Source organism: Passer domesticus, unplaced genomic scaffold (genome assembly GCF_036417665.1).
Source record: "Passer domesticus isolate bPasDom1 unplaced genomic scaffold, bPasDom1.hap1 HAP1_SCAFFOLD_55, whole genome shotgun sequence".
NCBI lineage: Eukaryota > Metazoa > Chordata > Aves > Passeriformes > Passeridae > Passer > Passer domesticus.
Genome location: NW_026990163.1, coordinates 404,250 through 423,464, shown reverse-complemented (window position 1 = coordinate 423,464; position 19,215 = coordinate 404,250). Strand labels below are relative to the sequence as shown.

Below are 19,215 nucleotides of genomic sequence, written 5' to 3'. Positions count from 1 at the left end.
CCATGTGTCGCTTTGGGCGCGCAGCCCCGGGCCCCTACAAACACGAGCTGCCGCTGCCTCTGCACGTGCCTGAACTCCTGCCTGCGCTCACGGCAGCAAAACCAGGCTGTTCCCAGCCAGGGAGTGGAGCCCTGTTCCCACAGGAGGCTCTGCTCAGCCTCTTGCAGGACGCTCCGCTGTGCACGCAGCACTTCTCCTGCCCGCCCAGAACGCTCCTGGCACAGCAGAGCACAAGCTGGCCGGCTCTGGGCTCAGCACACCCCAAACACAGGCACAGGAAGACTCAGCCGCTGTTTTGCAGCCATGCCCAAGACAGCTGGGAAGGGTCCCCTGCCTCTGGTCTCACTTGGCTGGCTTTCTGACTGGGCCTGAGGCAGGGGCTGCGATTCCTCACTTGTGGGGAGAGCAGAGCTGCCAGAAGCGCACCCAGTCTGCAGGCACTGCCTGACAGCGCTGCGGCCACTGGGACGCTCGCGCCTCTGAGTCACAGCCACTGCACTGCTGCTGCTGCTTCATTTGCTTTGAGGCACACCCAAAGCTCACTGTCAGGCCACCATGGTCTCTGGTTCTGCCCTCTTCCTGTCCCTGTGTGTGCATGGAGAATTGCTGTGCTTTCAGGAAGCTCTTGGGGAGAACTTCCAGCACCGCAAGCTCCTCTGCCCTCGGTGGATGTTTGCCATGGAAGAGCATACTCAGGCTGGCTCTTCTAAATCCCAGGGTTCTTGTTCCCTTCAGCGTACTCAGCACGATCTTCAACTCCACGGTGCTGTGCAACTGGAGCAGCAGGACAGGGACCTTTGCAGCCTGAGCTGTCCTTGTTCCTCTCTGCCCATGCACAGACGACGGCATGGAAGAGAACGGCAGCAGGGCCCTGCGTGTCCCCGGGCTCAGGATTTGTGCTGCTTTAGCTCCATGGACAGATCCACGAGTCAAATGAAAAAGACAAACTGTTTAATAAGGGAAGGCAAAGCGAAGGGGTGAGCTGGGAGGGAATAAAGGGGATGGGCAGGGCCTGTGGGCTGGAGGGAGGGAGCTGCCAACAGGGAGGGAGATGGCAGCAGCTCCTGGAGCTTGTCACAGACTCAGCCGTGACCAGCAAGAGCTGGGCCTGGAGCTGCAGCTGGTCCCCTCTGCTCTGCAGGTGCTCCCATCTTCAGTGGGAACTGGAGGTGGCCAAAGGACACCAGTTCTTCTGATCCTGCAGACGAAGTTTGGCAGATCTCCTGGACACGGAGAGCAGATGGGACATCTGGGAAGCAAAGGGAACACTGAGTCAGAATGGGGACGTTTCCTTTGGCAGCAGCTGCACTTCCATCAGGGAAGAGGAAATGTCAGAGCCTCCCCAGGAGGGTTAGAAAGAGAAAGCAGCCGAGCGGGCTGGGCTGTGGTGAGCACAGCCGCGGTGGGACCGTCCCACAGCCCTGGCAGAGCTGGCACAGCTCCCTTGCCCAAGGACAGCCCCTGTGCCAGCCGGGGCAGCTGTGCTGAGCAGCCCCAGCACGGGCAGGGCCCACGGCCACAGCCCACGCCAGCCTCAGCCCCACCCTGCCTCCCCGGCCCTGAGGCCTCACCCGGGCTCTCTCCAGGCTGGCAGCAGCAGGGTCCTGCTCACTGCTCCTGCTGCTGGCACTCAGCTTCTCCCTGCTGGCTCCTGGCAGTCTCCGGCTGTCCTCGTAGTCTTCCTTACAGCTGTGGCAAAAGTGGAGGCTCTGGAATTGGTTCCAAGGCCTGGCAGAGCTGCAGTCCCGGAGCCCTCTGTGCTCCCTGCTGGCCCCTCCATCCCCTCAGCCCCACCATGCTCTCGGCAAACCCCCAGCCCCCTTCAGCTTCTTCAGCCCCTCACAGTCCTCTCACCCCCCTCAGTCCCTTCTGACCCATCCCGTCCCCTTAGACCCGCCATCCCCTCAGCCTGTGCCACTTGCCTGTCACCTCAGTGCCACCATGGCCCTGGGCTGCCCCACAGCCCTCAGCCCCAGCAGCAGCTCAGGGTCAGCATCCCTTCAGCGCCACCACCCCCTCAGCCCCCTCAGCCCCCTCAGTCTCACCGTCCTTCAGCAGCTCCTCAGGGGACAGTGCCTGGGGCCACTGGCAGCTCCCAGCGCTCCAGGGACACCCGGGGCTGGAGCTGCTGCTGCGCCCGGCCCGGCCGCCAGCTTGGACCCAGCCCAGGGAGAGGGGACAGAGCGGGCACAGGGGGAAAAGCAAGAGGTGAAAAAGGCAGCCATGGGGGAAAGAAGTAAAAAATGCATCCTAGACCTACACAAACATCAATCTATTCAGTAAAACACTCATATTCCTCTTACTAGATAACTGTGCGCATTTATAAATATAACTTCATACATATATATATTTTTTACTCTACTTATATGTAAATTTAACTTTGAAAATCTATAAATATAATTACATATATAGAAATATAATTATATCACTTCTGAAACTCTATACATATCCACATTTAACTATACAGATTTATAAATATATGGACATATAAACAGAACACTATAATACATAAATGGAACTATAAGCATTGATAAATGGAACCAAAGAAATCTCTAAATATATCTACAAACAGAGGAAGTCTACCTGTCCAATGGTCACAGGCTCTCCTCTGTCTCTTCCTGCCATGCAGGGCAGCCCTCCTGGAGATGTTGGTCAGATGGCATCTGGGAAGCTAAGGGAACACTGAGTCAGTATTGGCCTCTGTGCACCTTTCCCTTGGGCAGCAATTGTCCTTCTACCAGGGACTGTCAGAGATGGCCTGAAAGGCAGACTCTAACTTGGCAAGTTGAAGCCTGCTCTTCAAAGAACAGGGATCATTCCAAGTATTCAGAAGCGTGTTTCCAAACACTGAAGTATCTCAATAAAATCTCAGCCCTCGTAGTGCAAAGGGCACCCACGAGAGCTTGAAACACAGACAGCCCCAGCTGCCACAAAGAAGCCCAGCCTTGTTCTTTCTCTGTGCTGACAGAGAGACCTCAGTCCCCACTGAAATAGCTGAAGCTCAGGGCTGCTGGCAGCTGAGTCATGAACCAGCTCCATTACCTGGCATCTACAAAGTGCCGTCTGCAGCGAGCAGCAGCTGCTCCAACTCTAGCATCAGCTCTGGCAGGAAGAGCTGGGAGGGACAGAGCTCCCCACGAGGCCTGCAGGCTGCACCAGCTTGGCTAAGGAACGGATCCAAAGTGCTCCCTCTGTCCTCTTAGGTCTCGCTAATCAGGGCTCATTCAAGCTTCTCCTTTTTTTACTGGATTTACTGTGATTTTTCAATCGGTTGGCCTCTGATGCTCTGCTCCTTGTTTGGCTTGTGGGTCAGGACTGATACCAGCAGACTGGTACTACTTTTAGGCAGTGATTTGGACTTCTACCCTGAGTCCTTACTTCTCTTTTTTTCCCCTGTTCCTTCAAGAGTCGCTCAGCCTGGCCTCCCCTGTCATCCTGCAGCAAATTTATCCATGGACATCAGCACAAAATTGGGACACCCAGCTTGGTGACGCAACTCCTACCAGGTCAGGTTTATTCCCTGCTCTCTTGACGCGGAGCAGGAGGTCGGGGCGGTCGCGGCGGAAGCAGGGGCTGCTGTAGTGCAGCCAGCCCCCGGCATCGTCCGGTGCAGCCGCGCCGAGCCAGCCCGGCACCTTGCGGAAGCCGTAGCGGTAGAGCTGGTGGACGAAGCTGCGGAACTGCGCGGCCCTGAAGGGGCGCGGCACCGGCCCCGCCCCAGCGCCACCGCCCCTGCAGGCGGGGCCCGGGCCGAGCAGCTCCCGCTCGAAGAGGGAGCGGTCGACGAGCAGCCCCTGGGCCCGGCTGTCCCAGCGCACGGAGCGGACCCGGGGGCTGTTCACCAGGCGCCACAGCTTGGCAGGGTGGCTCCTGGGGCTGGCCGGGCACCGCACGGCATGGCAGGGAAGGGCAGGGCAGGACTCAGCAGGCAAGGCAGGCAGGGAAGGGCAGGGCAGGACTCAGCAGGCAAGGCAGGCAGGGAAGGGCAAGGCAGGGCACTGAGAGCAGCGGCGGGCTCTGTCCCCACGCTGCATCCCGTGCCTGGGTCACCATTGGTGACAGGGAGGAAGGACATTGCTCTGGCTTGGCTGGGGAAAGGATGAAAAGGGGGCATTAGAAAACATTCATTTGGTCTCCTTTTCAGCAGACTAGCTCTTTTTATCTCACCATGTCTGCCAGTCTTTGGCAGAGTTGGCACATTTCTCGTGATTTGGAGTCAGCTACAGCAGCAGGAAGGGGCAGCAATTTTGTCCGCATTGTCATCCAAGCTAAAGTGCTGGCCCATGGATGGATGTTGCTTTACCCAAGGAATGCCTGGGCAATAAGATAATGTTGCCCCATCACCCTCCCTGGTTTGCCCCCTCCTACTTCACTTTTTTTTTGGTGCCGAGGCAATGAGGAAATTCTTGAGTTATGCTAAAAGCTGTAGCTGTGCTGAAAGAAGCATTTATTTTGTAGCAGGGGATGCGAATGAGGCACTCTCTAGAAATCAGCAAATTTAGCAGAACAAGCTAACCGCAAATGGTAACCACTGGCTATTTGAGCAGACAGTCTTGTAGACTGTGCAGAAATGATAGGTGAGAAGTTCATGCCTGAGGAAGCCTTCTGAGCCTTCATCCAAAATGACCAGCAGAAGAGTGATGACCACCTTGTGCAGAAACTGCAAGTGTGCCATGAGGGCTTTTTAATCATGTAATTAGAAAATATGCTATGAGATGAAGGTTAGGAAAGTATAATGTGCCCATGAAGTAAAAAAAAGTATAAAACTAGTACTGTGTGAAGAACGGGCGAATGATTTTGTGGTGGAGCTTCCCCCTCACTGCTGGTGATGAACAAACAAATACCTGCCCTATGGGCCCCACACTATGGAGCACTGTTTTATTACCTACTTTTTGGGCACCAATTAATGGCCTAGAGTTGTGGGGAACTCATGCTGGTGTCTTCCCAGATGGTGATGCACTTTGCTTTCCTCAGGAATCACCTCTTCCTCCACCCATCTGGGGAGAGTTCCAATGCAAATGCCTCTTGCAGGCACCTTTTGTCACTGTAGACTGACAAAGGAGACCTTGCAATGGAGAGAGACTCCCTGGAGCTGCTGTGGAGAGCTGAAGGGGGAAGCTTTGTCCCTCAGCTTTGAAGTCTTGTTGGGGGGCTGCTTGTGCTCTGGGGGACGCACACCAATGATGTTTATCCAAGCCCTGCAGGTTCATTCCTGAGCTTTCTGACACGCCACAGAGACTTTGGGGCTGTCATGTTGTCCTGGCTTGTAAAATAAGCATGTATTCTATTTTTGCCATCTGTTGGGGGTTAGGCAGTTTTTTTCTTATCTCTTTCAAGAATAATGACACTGCCAGGAAGATAATCTCCTGCTAATGGGCTATTGAATTACTCACTGTGGCTGGTAAGATTAGTTACATCATCCCATTGGGAGATGCTCCACCCAGAGGGAGGAGCCAAGCATCCCTGCCACCATAAAACAAGCATTTCTGAGACCACAGACAGCCTTCTTCGCTGGATTTCCCAGAGGAATCAGGAACCAAGGCCCAGCTGCTCCTTCGCCGCGTTTTCAGAAAGGATCTACACCCTTCTGCAGATCGCCGCTCCAGGAGGAGCAGCCACCATCTGGCTGGACTACTATCAACACCCTGACTTCTCAGGGTGTCAGGTTTTTCTCACTCTGCCAGTGGTTTTTTGCTTGTGCTAAATTACATTGTTATTTAGTTTTTCTTTCTTCCTAGTAAAAAACTGTTATTCCCATTCCCATATCTTTGCCTGAGAGCCCTTTTAATTCTGAAATTGTGATAATTCGGAAGGAGGGGGTTTACCTTTTCCATTTCACAGGAGGCTTTTGCCTTCCTTCACAGACTCCTGTCTTTTCAAACCAAGACAGATTTTGGCGCCCAACGTGGGTCTCGAGGGCATTGAGAAAAAAAGGGATTAACAGTTCTTAGGTAGTTTAATTTTTAAGTACCACCATGTGGTCTAGTTTTCCCTGGTTTGGGTGGCATGTGGTCGCAAGTGTATACTTCCCATTTACAGGCCCTTATCTAAATATGTGTCCTATAACTAAGGCCACTGTGTCTGTTATCAAGTTTGTCCTCTGGGTGAAGGATTCATGGATCTTTAATTTCCTCTGGATGGCAGGTACATGGATTCAGAGCTATCACACACTAACTGCATGTTTTTGGAGTTACTTTAATAATGGTACCTACTGTGAGGAAATGACACGGGGGGAAACTTTCTCCCAACCTTTTAACCATCTTTTTGGGTCTGCTCCATCAGTTTTCGAAGGGTTAAGATCCACTCTAAGTGCTAATGATATCATACAATGGGTGGTGTTGCTGATATGCCTGTTATGTTTAGCACTCAGAGATAAGAGAAGATTAACCTGGATAACTACCCTGACATCTACACCAGAGACTAGGGATGCTGCTCCAGAGCCTGACACTACCCCAGAGACTGGAGATGCTGCTGCTCCAGAGCCTGACCCTGCCCCACAGCCTGCCTCAGAAACAAACCACCCAGATTGGGTGAGGGTGCTGGTTAAGGAGATGCAGGAGATGCAAGAGATGCTGAAGGAGTGCATTTCACCAGCTGGTGAGAAACCCGCCCTTTGCCTTGAAGAGGGACAGTCTAATAGTACAGCTGTGGAACCCACAAATGTTACAACTGTCCAGGTTCCAGCTGAACCACAAAGGCAGTCACAGCCAGCAGCAGTTGCCCCGGTAGAAACAAGGAGGTCTAAGATGAAAGCAGAGCACCCAGATAGAGATAGGAATGGAGGAACCTCACAACCCACAGGGGAGCCAGAAGTTGCGATCATCACTGAGTCCCTGACGTACAAAAGTCTCCGTAATCTGCACAAAGACATTGTGCGACGAGGGCGTGAGGCTTATACTACCTGGCTACTCCGGGTCTGGGACCTTATGGGTACAGGCGTGCAGCTGGACGGTGGTGAGGCAAGGAACTTGGGACCCTTAACCCAGGACTCAGGTATGAATCAGATTTTTGTAAGGGAGCCAGGATCCCTTTCTCTCTGGGAGCGGCTTTTAATGAGTGTCAGAGAGAGGTTTGTCCACAGGGAGAGAATGCAGGAGCACCACCATAGAATGCGTTGGAAGACCCTGGAGGAAGGGATCCAACAGTTAAGGGAAGTGGCAGTATTAGAGGTACTCTTTGGGAGGGATGGACAACATAATAATGACCCCGACAAGGTCAGGTGCACAGGGCAAATGCTGTGGAGTCTGGCAAATCTGGGGCCATCTCAGTACACCACTTTCATTGCAACAATTGATGCTGACACTAACCGAGAGACAGTGGGCTCTGTTGCCAACAAACTTAGGAATTACGAGAGTATGATTAATGGCCCAATGCAGGCTCATATCTCAGCTGTGATTAAGGAGTTCAAAGAAGAGATGAGGGAGGAAATGAGGAAGGTTAATGCAGCACCCGTACGAGTCACAGGCCCCAAAGTCAGAGCCCAACATTCCCCAGCTAGAGAGAGAGGGTACACCTCAAGGGCTAATCTGTGGTTCTTCCTGCGTGACCACGGGGAAGACATGGGGAGGTAGGATGGGAAACCCACTTCTGTCCTGGCAGCACGGGTCCGTCAACTCAAGGAGGGAAACTCTAACCGGGGGAGTTCCACCAAGGTGAAGGTAGCCTCAACCTCCCATGACCAAGCTTTTGGGTACGATCTGTCAGATCCCCTTGAAGGGACCTCTAGTATGTATACCCAGGAGAGGAATAATAACCAGTGTTAGAGGGGCCCTGCCTCTAGCCAGGGAGAGGCCAGGGAAAACCGGATCTTCTGGACGGTGTGGATCCGATGGCCTGGCACATCAGAGCCACAAAAATACGATGCCCTAGTTGATACTGGTGCGCAGTGTACCCTGATACCATCGGGACATGTGGGGGCAGAGCCTGTTTCTATTGCTGGTGTGACAGGGGGATCACAGCAATTGACCCTGGTGGAAGCCGAGGTGAGCCTGACTGGGAAGGAGTGGCAGAAACATCCTATAGTGACTGGCCCAGAGGCCCCGTGTATTCTGGGCATAGACTTCCTCCGGAACAACTATTACAAAGACCCAAAGGGACTCAGGTGGGCTTTTGGCATAGCTGCTGTAGAGGCAGGGGACATTAAGCAATTGAACACCTTGCCTGGACTGTCAGAAAACCCGTCTGCAGTAGGACTCCTGAGGGTGGAAGAGCAACTCGTGCCAATTGCGACCTCGACAGTGCACCGCCGGCAGTATCAGACGGATCGAGATGCCGTGATCCCCATCCACAGAATGATTCGTGAGCTGGAGAGCCAAGGGGTGGTCAGCAAAACCCACTCACCCTTCAACAGCCCCATCTGGCCTGTGCGCAAATCTGACAGAGAATGGAGATTGACTGTGGACTATCGTGCCTTGAATGAAGTGACTCCACCGCTGAGCGCCACTGTACCGGATATGCTGGAACTCCAGTACAAGCTGGAGTCCAAGGCAGCGAAGTGGTTTGCCACTATTGATATTGCTAATGCGTTTTTCTCCATTCCTCTGGCAGCAGAATGCAGGCCTCAGTTTGCTTTCACCTGGAGGGGCGTGCAGTACACCTGGAACCGACTGCCCCAGGGGTAGAAACACAGTCCCACTATCTGCCATGGACTGATCCAGACTGCACTAGAAAAGGGTGAGGCTCCAGAACACCTGCAGTACATCGATGACATCATTGTGGGGGGAACACAGCGGCAGAAGTGTTTGAGAAAGGTAAGAGGATCATCCACATACTGCTAGAATCTGGCTTCGCCATCAAGAAGAGCAAAGTCAAGGGACCTGCCCGAGAAATCCAGTTCCTGGGAGTGAAATGGCAAGACGGACGGCGCCAGATTCCCACTGAGGTCATCAACAAGATCACCGCTATGTCCCCACCAACCAGCAAGAAGGAAACACAAGCTTTCCTAGGTGCCATAGGTTTTTGGAGGATGCACATTCCCGAGTATAGCCAGATTGTGAGCCCTCTTTACCTGGTTACCTGCAAAAAGAACGATTTCCACTGGGGCCCTGAGCAGCAACAAGCCTTCACCCAGATCAAGCAGGAGATCGCTCATGCTGTAGCCCTTGGCCCAGTCAGAACGGGACCGGAAGTCAAAAATGTGCTCTACTCTGCAGCCGGGAACAATGGTTTGTCCTGGAGCCTTTGGCAGAAGGTGCCTGGTGAGACTCGAGGTCGACCATTGGGATTCTGGAGCCGAAGTTTCAAAGGGTCCGAAGCCAACTACACCCCAACAGAGAAGGAAATCTTGGCTGCCTATGAAGGAGTTCAAGCCACCTCGGAGGTGACTGGCACGGAAGCACAACTCCTCCTGGCACCCCGACTACCAGTGCTGGGGTGGATGTTCAAAGGAAAGGTTCCTACTACCCACCACGCCACCGACGCCACATGGAGCAAATGGATTGCCCTCATCACCCAGCGCGCCCGTATTGGAAACCTGAATCGCCCTGGGATTTTAGAGATAATTACGAACTGGCCAGAAGGTGAAAACTTTAGTCTCACTGACGATGAGGAGCAGGTACAAGCGACAAGAGCTGAAGAAGCTCCATCCTATAACCAACTACCAGCAGAGGAAACACGTTACGCTCTTTTCACTGACGGTTCTTGTCGCATCGTAGGGATGAACCGGAAGTGGAAAGCAGCCGTATGGAGCCCCACACAACAGGTTGCACAAGCTACCGAAGGAGAAGGTGGATCGAGCCAACTTGCTGAACTCAAGGCCGTTCAGCTGGCCCTGGACATTGCTGAAAGGGAGAGGTGGCCAAAGCTCTACCTTTATACTGATTCATGGATGGTAGCCAATGCTCTATGGGGCTGGCTGGGAAGGTGGAGAAAAGCCAACTGGCAACGTAAAGGAAAACTAATCTGGGCTGCTGATATATGGAAAGACATTGCCTCTCGGGTGGAGAAACTAACGGTGAAAGTCCGTCATGTAGATGCCCATGTCCCCAAAAGTCGGGCTAATGAGGAACACCGAAACAACGAGCAGGTAGATCAGGCAGCGAGAATAGAAGTGTCAAAGATAGACTTAGATTGGCACCATAAGGGGGAGTTGTTCCTGGCTCGATGGGCTCACGATGCCTCGGGTCATCAGGGCAGAGATGCCACCTACAAGTGGGCATGAGACCGAGGGGTGGATCTAACCATGGACAGTATTTCTCAGGTTATCCACGACTGTGAGACATGTGCTGCCATCAAACAGGCCAAGCGGGTAAAGCCCCTGTGGTATGGGGGGCGATGGTCCAAGTACAAGTATGGGGAGGCCTGGCAGATTGACTACATCACACTGCCCCAGACATGCCAAGGCAAGCGCTACGTGCTGACCATGGTGGAAGCCACCACTGGATGGCTAGAGACCTACCCTGTACCTCATGCCACTGCCTGGAACACCATCTTAGGCCTGGAAAAGCAAGTCCTATGGAGACATGGCACACCTGAAAGGATTGAATCTGACAACGGCACCCATTTCAAGAACGGCCTTATCAACACCTGGGCCAGAGAACACGGTATCGAATGGATATATCATATCCCCTATCATGCTCCAGCTGCTGGCAAAGTTGAACGGTGCAACGGACTCCTTAAGACTACCCTGAAGGCACTTGGTGGGGGAACATTTAGAAACTGGGAAAATAACCTGTCAAAAGCAACCTGGATGGTCAACAGCCGAGGGTCCATTAATCGAGCTGGCCCTGCCCAGTCTGAACCCTTGCACACAGTAGATGGAGATAAAGTCCCTGTGGTACATATGAAGGGTATTTTAGGGAAAACTGTCTGGATTAATCCCACCTCAGGCAGAGACAAACCCATCCGTGGGATTGTTTTTGCTCAAGGACCTGGTTACACTTGGTGGGTAATGCAGAAAGATGGGGAAACCTGTTGGGTACCACAGGGAAACCTGGTCTTAAGTGAGAACTGAGTATAAGATTTCATTGTGACACAGATGGAAATAGAATAAGGGGTGGATAATGTCCTGGCTTGTAAAATAAGCATGTATTCTATTTTTGCCATCTGTTGGGGGTTAGGCAGTTTTTCTTATCTCTTTCAAGAACAATGACACTGCCAGGAAGATAATCTCCTGCTAATGGGCTATTGAATTACTCACTGTGGCTGGTAAGATTAGTTACATCATCCCATTGGGAGATGCTCCACCCAGAGGGAGGAGCCAAGCATCCCTGCCACCATAAAACAAGCATTTCTGAGACCACAGACAGCCTTCTTCGCTGGATTTCCCAGAGGAATCAGGAACCAAGGCCCAGCTGCTCCTTCGCCGCGTTTTCAGAAAGGATCTACACCCTTCTGCAGATCGCCGCTCCAGGAGGAGCAGCCACCATCTGGCTGGACTACTATCAACACCCTGACTTCTCAGGGTGTCAGGTTTTTCTCACTCTGCCAGTGGTTTTTTGCTTGTGCTAAATTACATTGTTATTTAGTTTTTTTTTCTTCCTAGTAAAAAACTGTTATTCCCATTCCCATATCTTTGCCTGAGAGCCCTTTTAATTCTGAAATTGTGATAATTCGGAAGGAGGGGGTTTACCTTTTCCATTTCACAGGAGGCTTTTGCCTTCCTTCACAGACTCCTGTCTTTTCAAACAAGACAGGCTTCATGAACAACAGACACATCTTTCTGACCCCCCAGATTTGACCAGCACATCAAATATTCCCTGCTCACAACTGCCCAGCTTGGCAGGAATTCCACAGCTCCACCAGGCTTGCTGCTGCCTCAGGAGCCATCAGCATCCATCCCCAGCCCTGCTGCTCATCTCACAGACATGGGGGGTGTTGACAAAAATGTCCCCAAGGTCCAGAGTATCACAGCTGAGTTCAACCACGGGTCCTTGGCCTTCCCCTCTGAGCTGCAGGGGCAGCCTGCTCTCACGGCCTGGGGAGAGATGTCCATTTCAGAACAAGCATTCCCTCTGTTACACTGTCTTTTCCAGCCTGCCTCAGTGCTAGTCCCTGACTCTGAGCTGGATGCAACCAGCTCCTGATGCTGCAGGACAAGATATGGACCCATCTCTTCCCTCAGCAGATATCCCTTGGGGCTGACTTCTAATTCCTAACCCATTCCTTGGGCTGGTTTCCAATTGGAGCCACCAGCTGGCTGAGTTTCAAACATCTCTGGGGTCCTGTAGTGGCAGACCAAGAAGTAATGGGTAGAAATTGAAGGAAAGGAAATTTAGGTTAGATATTTGGGATGACATTTTTTCCTGTGAGGGTGGTGAGACACTGGAGCAGGTTCCCCAGGGAAGTTGTGCAGGTTCCAGCCCTGCAAGTGTTCAAAGCCAGGCTGGATGGGGCTTGCAGCTACCTGCTCTGGGGGGAGCACACACGGTTCTGTGGCTTGACATGGTGATCAAAGTCTTGTCAAGCTCCACAGAATTTGTGCTCAACCCAACGTTGACATCCACAGCTTCTCCATGGAGGTGTGTGTGGATTCTTTCTTTACCTGGAACAAAGCAAAGGGGAGTCTTTGCTCAGCTCACTGGCTGATGGAAGCACAAGGAACACAGCAAACCACAGGTCACAGAAGGAAGGGTCACAGTTTTGAGCTGAATGAGCAGTTCTGTGGATCAGTCCATTGATCACATCCTGACAGCTCTGTGTGGAGAGCGTGGGGATGTCCGGGCAGCTCCTGCAACACCTTATTTCTGAGTGTGTTTGTAGAGCTGTGGCCCCAGGGGGACAGTGTGTACAGTGGGATTGGTCCATGTGCTCCGGTGACAAAAAAATAAAATAAAAGGGCAAAGTAAAGATTAGTAAAGTACAGAATAGTTTCTACATTAAGACTGAATGGGATTCCTCAGCCTAGAAATCAAATGGGAGATAGATGTGAGAGGTTTGCAACAGCAAGAACAGCCTGGCAAATGGGGACAGAGAAAAATTTGTTTTGATTTGTCAAAAAAAGGAACGTGAGGGCCTGAAACTGTTGTTAGACAGAAACTACATATATGTGTAAGGGCCACAGAGGAAAAGGCTCTGTGACAAGCCAGTGGAGAAGCAGCATATGGGACAGAGGTGTGCAAGAAATCCATTGCATTGGAGACAGTCTGATGGAGAGCTCACATACAGCACTGCTCAGGAATAAAAGAAAACTTCACCCAGGCACAGCCACATGGCAGTGGAGGATCAGGGATCCTCCTTCCTCCACTCAGCAACTCCCAGCAAAACAGGAGTCCAAAATCTTAGCTTGTTAGAGGGGATCCACTTTCTCAAGCCCCCAAACACCAAGGAGTTCTCAGTTTGCTTTGGGGTGAAGCTGAGCAGGGGAGGCACCTCTGGAGGGAATGGAGGGGATGGGACAGCAGGGAGCAGTGGTGCAGAGCTGTCCTGTGCCCGGGCAGGCCCAGCACTCACCTGTGCTGCAGCACACTGCCAGGCACCCGCAATGGTCACCGGCCGTCAGCGCGTGGAATCCCACTGTCACCTGCACGGTGCCACCAGCGCCCAGAGCTCCCGTGGCCAGAGTCACGGAGAAAGGACTGCAACACAAAGAGAGCCATCAGGGCTGGCCACACTTGGCCGTGAGATCCCTTCTGCACTGCAGCTCGCCTCAGCTCCCTTGGGGTGAAAAAGGCATATTAGATCATTGGCTCCTCGCAAATATTAAAATGAATCCTGAATGTGTTGTGTTGGAAAGTTATTTTGTAGTACAGTATGAATCCTTTTTAAGTGGAGTGTTAAATATTGTTTTCGGCTATAACGCAATATCAAAATAGAAACTATGTGATGTAAGATACTTTTTCTAACTAGCTCAAGAAATGGATAAGATAATCAAGAAATTCTTTGCACAGAGATAACAGCAACAAGACACCCAAAATCCCAAGAGAAGAATTATTGCCTCCTCACTGGGGAGAACCAGACTTTGTGGGGACCAAGATGACTGATTTACAAGATGAGGGGGGAAGATGACAATAAACAGAAAAATCTCTAGTTTGAAAGGAATGTTTGCATCATGTATGAGATATATGAAGATGCAACAGGCTATTGCTTTTAAGAGTTAATCCTTTGTTAGCAAAAATGTTCTGTGGCAGAGCAGAGCACCTAGATATCCATAATTCCTTGCTTTTTTATTGTCCCTTTATTGTCCTAACTTTGATTGTCCAAATTCTTATTGCTCTAGTTTTTATTACTATTTTTATAACTATTTTATTACTATTAAACTTTTAAAACTTTAACACAGGTGATTGGCATTTTTCACACTTGGGCAAGCAGGGAGCAAACCAACCACAGTCAGCAGAAGACAGGGCAGGGTCAGAAACAGCCATGGAGCCACTGCTGAGGAGATCCAGCTCTCACAAGATCCTGTGGGTAAAATGACCTCAGCTCCCCATACTCTGCATCCAGCTCTCTGCAGTGACACTCAAGGCTCCTACTACCAGCAATCCCATCAGAGAATGGTTTGTGAAGAGCACAGAGAGGCTTCAGAGCCATCTGCATGCACAACTGGACAATGAGTACTTCAGGAATTTCTCTTTTCCTTAAGCTTTTCCTGCTTATAAACCTCATCTCAAGAGGTTCAAATGTTACAGCACTCCCTGTCCTGGGATATTACAGCCTAGTAATCAGACAGGGAGAAGGAACTTTTCCTTGAAGACCAAGGACTTATAACTGTTGAATTTGCAGTGTGGTTCTTTGGTGTGTTTTACCTTGAAAACATCCTGATTTAGCCTAAAAAGGGCACATTTTAGCAGTACTTCAATGAAAGCTACTCTAAGAAAGGGAGCAGTCAAAACTCTGAAAGAGTGCAAATGCAGATTAGAGAAATACAGTGACATGGAAACCCAAAAGGAGGATGCCATTTCCAGCCTGAAGGATCCAATCCCAGCTCAATGAAGCACCATGAACAGGAGCGCATCAAGGAAGCAGAACAGGAGGTTTCTGTGTATTTTCCAGCAACGCACTCTAGGACTGTGGGTTGTCATCCAGGCTGGTAACTGTTTGCTTGGCCCAGCAGAGAAACTCTGTGCAATGTGTTGGAAATAATTATGCAGATGTGTTGGTGCACTTTGGATTTAACGGGAGCAATCAGGACTGGTCACCAGGTGAAGAGCTCTTGCCTGACAAACACAAGACTCTCTGCTTTGATGCTCAGGGAGAGCTCAGGGGAAATGTGCTTCTGCCCAGCAGCTCCTGGCCTTTGTGCTTTTGTACAGCCCCACTGAGGAAACAAAAGTTCCTGGCCTTGGTGCTTTGCTGCTGCTCAATCTGTCACTTCCAAGTGTCGTCTGGGGACTTGGTGATGAATGCATCACACACAAAAATAAAGAGAACATCTGCCAAGCTGAACTTTGTTCACGTCAGCAGTGATGAACTTGCTTCAGGTTCTGCTCATGAAGGACCTATTGCTGCAATGATGGGCCTGACCAGTTCCCATTACCACTGGTGAGAACATCACTGCTGGCTGAGGGAGAAGCCTTAGGACAGCAGTGCTTATGTGCTGGATGTGAGGCTTTGGAGAGAGGGGTGGAAAGACAGGCCCCAGCAGCCCCAGAGCTCCTGCATGTGCTCCAGGGGTGATGCCAGGGCTGCTGCAGCTCTCTGCTGGGGCTCGGGGGGATCAGTGCCTGCTCTGGGCAAGGCACAGCATTTTGTTCTTATTCTTCTGCCAAAAATTTCACTGGAACAGAGAAGCTGCCAGTTAAGGGAATCCCTGGCCACACTTCAGCACTACATTCCAATCCATTCCATCCCATTCCATTCTATGCCATTCCCTTCCCACTGCTGCCCCATGTTACATGCTCCTGCCCTCAGATGGCAGGATGGCAATAACACTCTTGGGGGAGACTTCAGGGCTTGCCTGAGAAAGAAGGTATCTTCTTCTTTTCAAATTATCAGGAGAAGAGGATCCAGCCAAGTTCAGGACTCAGTTTTCAGGAATGAAAAACCAAGTGCAAATCAGCCCCTGCATTTCCTACATCCCACCCCGGGCTGTACCCACCAGACTCCACTGTTCCTGCTGTAGCAGTCATCTCTCACACAGACCTGGCTCCCCAAGACCCAAGGACACAAGCTCTACAGCTGAACTTAACTCCTCTGAATTTCAGCCAACATCACTAAGCTGTTGCCTGAGGCCACAGATAGAAGAGCCGTGAAGGAGACATTCCTGACATTGTAATAACCAAATGAAAATACCAGTGCCAATAGATGGGGCTGACAAGCTAAATTTTTGGCCTTTTATCTGTGAATTGTGAGCTGTTCCTTAAGATAGTTCTCATCCTGTTAGATCTACCCTTTCAATGAATCACTACTGCACCCTGACAGGCACTACCGCACTACTGACAGGCAAAAAAGATAAGGTATGGAGAGGGGTTTAATAGGTTGTTTTCTTCTGCTGTTTAACTAGGGCCCTTTGTATGTTTGTTTCCTTGCACGGCATCTAAAGGCAGGTCCAGATCTCCCAATGGCACCTGCCAATCCCCAGACACTGCTCTTGCTTTGAGCAGTGTGTCTGCTCAGATGATTGCCAGAGGTCCCCTCCAAAAGTTATTCTATACTTTTATCTTCTAAATCAGCCCAATTGCTTTTCAAATATTCACTAAATGTCTCATATTTCCTACACACCATGTGCAAGTACCCATGGGCATGTGGTATATTGATAGGCATTAGAGGAGCTCGACCTTCATGAAAGTTCCCAAGGAAGAATTCATGATCTTTTGTCAAACACTTAAACCAAAATGAAAAAAAACAGCAGAAACACAGGAACTTCAGAGTATTCAAAAAGAAATCTCAAGGAAAAGGGGGCACAACCTTATTCAGAGATTTAAATCTCTGTTTGAAATTTTAAACTGGCTTTCAAAGGTTCATCATGGAACACAAGAGGTGACTGATGCCCTCCGCTGACAAGGGAAATCAGATCAGCTTCAGGAACAGGAGCTGCACTGGCTGCCTGCAGCACAGCTCATGTTGGACATCTGATGCAGGGATCCCTGGAAAGCCACGTGCCTGTGGCCTCCCAGAGAATGGCTCTGTTTGGCTGACAGTGCTGAGAAAGCATTTCAGAAGCTGCTTGTGCTCAGGAGGGTGCAAGCCAGCTGCCAACATGTTCCAGCAGCCTCCAGGAAAGCTGGGACAGAGAAAGCTCAAAGGCTGCATCCTGCTCAGAAGACCGAAAGCGAGAGCAGCTGCCATCCATCCTGCTCCCTTCCAGCCAGGGCTGCAGGGATGCTCAGGCTCCTTTTGTTGCTCTTTCCCAGCCCTGTTATCACCCAAAGGTGTTTTGCACAAGGACAGATCCTCACCTCTGGGTGCTCAGCTGGAAATGAGCTTCCAGGTTACCAGAGTTGCGGAGCAGCAGAGTCTTCTGGCTGCTGCTCTTGACTGGACACCTGGAGAAGTCCAGCTGCTCAGGGAAGTCCAGGACAGCTCGGGCAGCAATGGCCCAAATTGGCACCACTATCCTTCCCCTTGTAGTGATGCAGGTGAGCTCGTGGGAATAATCCTGCAGGAAAAGAAACTGCCTCAGCACAGGGCATTTAGTGCTGTCCCCATGGCAGAAGAAAAACCATTTCCTATAACTCTTCAAGGGCATAAATTTACCTATCCCACCCTAAATGAACATTAAGCTCTACTAATATGTCACATTTTAGAGGCACTAGCGCACTTTGCAAAACCTATCTTAGTGGCATTAAGCTCTTCTGTCACTTGGTCATCCAGAGAACTGCCCTAGGCCACCATCAATTTTACTCTAAATTTTAATGATGTTCAGTAATTCCTAAGTCCCTTCTAAGGAACATGGAGCTAGGGAACACAGGACATTCCTCTTTAGGTTTCTATATTCCCACTGTTTGAGAATAGGACAAAGTTAAACTGACTCAAAGCAGCAAAAAAAAAAGATGAGAAAACAGCTGCACCCAAAGAGCTCCTGCACCTCTGGCTTGGTGTAGAAACATAGTTGGCTCAGAACTCCCCTCCAACTTTGCCTCTCCAACCAAGTCAGGAGGAGAACAGTGCTAACAGTGCTAACATTGCTTTCTAGCATGCTGTTGGAAAGAGCCTCTCTTTGTTTCCCTGCAAGGCTTCCTCCCTTCCATGCCATGTCCTCAACCCTTCTGTATGAACAAGCCCCCAGATCACAACACTGACCCCCCAGATCCCAGCACTGAGATCAGACTTGCCAGGGCCTCAGCACTGCTGTTCAAACCTGCACACAAAAGCACCTTTGGCACGCAATGGGTGCCAGCTGACAGAGCAAGCACAGGGACAGGCATGAAGACAAAGGCACAGCAGTGTCACTGCCATGGGCTCTGGGCTCACAGCTCTGCCTGCAGCTTGGACCTGCCCTACACCAGCTCCTGCAGGCAGGTGTCCAAGTCCCCTGCAGCTCAGCAACCTCCTGCTGACCAAGGGCACCCAGCAAAAAAAAAACCTGGCAAAAACCTACTAAAAACTTGGCAAAATATTCAGAAAACCTGTCAAAAACCTTCTAAAAACCAACCAAAAACCTTCTAAAAACCCACCAAAAACCTTCTACAAACCTGCCAAAAACCTTCTAAAAACCTGGCAACAGTGTGCCTGTGCCTGTGCCAGGCCGGGCTCACGGGCACAGCACATCCTCTGCCCTGGCCCTGCAGCTGCACCATGCTCACTTGCGCTCTGGCACAGCACAGCTGCAAGGCTGCAGAGCAGAGGCTGGGAAAAAGCACCGTCCTTGCTCCAGCCCAGGGGGAGGCAGGGAAGCTCTTGCCAGCCGGGAAGGAGGAAAGCTCTCTGACCTCTTTGTTCCTCATCATCATGAACCCCCTTCCGCTGTACCTAGAGATGGCCCAACATCTATCAACAGCCCTCTGTCATTTTCATCCTGTTCCCTGTATATCTTCCCTTGGCAATGCTCAGGGATGTGCAGGGAGGGGAAGCAGAGCCTGTCAGGCCTGGCTGCAGTGCCTGGCAGCCCGTGCCAAGCTGGGACTGGCTGCAGGCTGCCTGCCCACAGCCTGGAGCCAAGCTCCCAGCATGGAATGGGCTGCACCCAGAGTGCAGGGAAAAAAATGGCTTTGCAGAGAATTCTATGCTTGGGCTCCTCCAGGCTCACCTTGTTCTCCTCGGGGCTGAAGTGGATGCACACAGGGGCAGAGGTGCCTGCTGGCACCTTGTGGTACACACCCCTGGGGCACGCCAGCTGGAAATAAGGGCAGCTCTCCATGCACACCTTCACCAGCCGAGGAATCTGCAGCAAAGACATCA

The 19,215-nt window shown here is 51.2% G+C and overlaps 1 protein-coding gene across 13 annotated transcripts in view; it reads right to left on the bottom strand.

Annotated features, from left to right (window-relative positions):
* Window positions 1-934: 934 nt before the first annotated feature.
* Window positions 935-19,215, bottom strand: part of LOC135292869 (hydrocephalus-inducing protein-like) — a 45,027-nt gene continuing 26,746 nt past the window's right edge. For 3 of the 13 annotated variants that reach the window (XM_064406930.1, XM_064406933.1, XM_064406931.1), the window contains 7 exons: window positions 19,064-19,198; window positions 17,274-17,473; window positions 13,390-13,514; window positions 12,344-12,481; window positions 2,046-11,914; window positions 1,572-1,689; window positions 935-1,249 (listed from right to left, as the gene is read on the bottom strand). In XM_064406930.1, the coding sequence (XP_064263000.1) occupies window positions 11,766-11,914; window positions 12,344-12,481; window positions 13,390-13,514; window positions 17,274-17,473; window positions 19,064-19,198 (747 nt within the window). In that variant the 3' untranslated portion in view covers window positions 935-1,249; window positions 1,572-1,689; window positions 2,046-11,765. Of the gene's footprint in view, window positions 1,250-1,571; window positions 1,710-2,045; window positions 11,915-12,343; window positions 12,482-13,389; window positions 13,515-17,273; window positions 17,474-19,063; window positions 19,199-19,215 lie in introns of all 13 variants that reach the window. The other 10 variants (XM_064406935.1, XM_064406938.1, XM_064406932.1 and 7 more) reach the window with 10 other exon arrangements.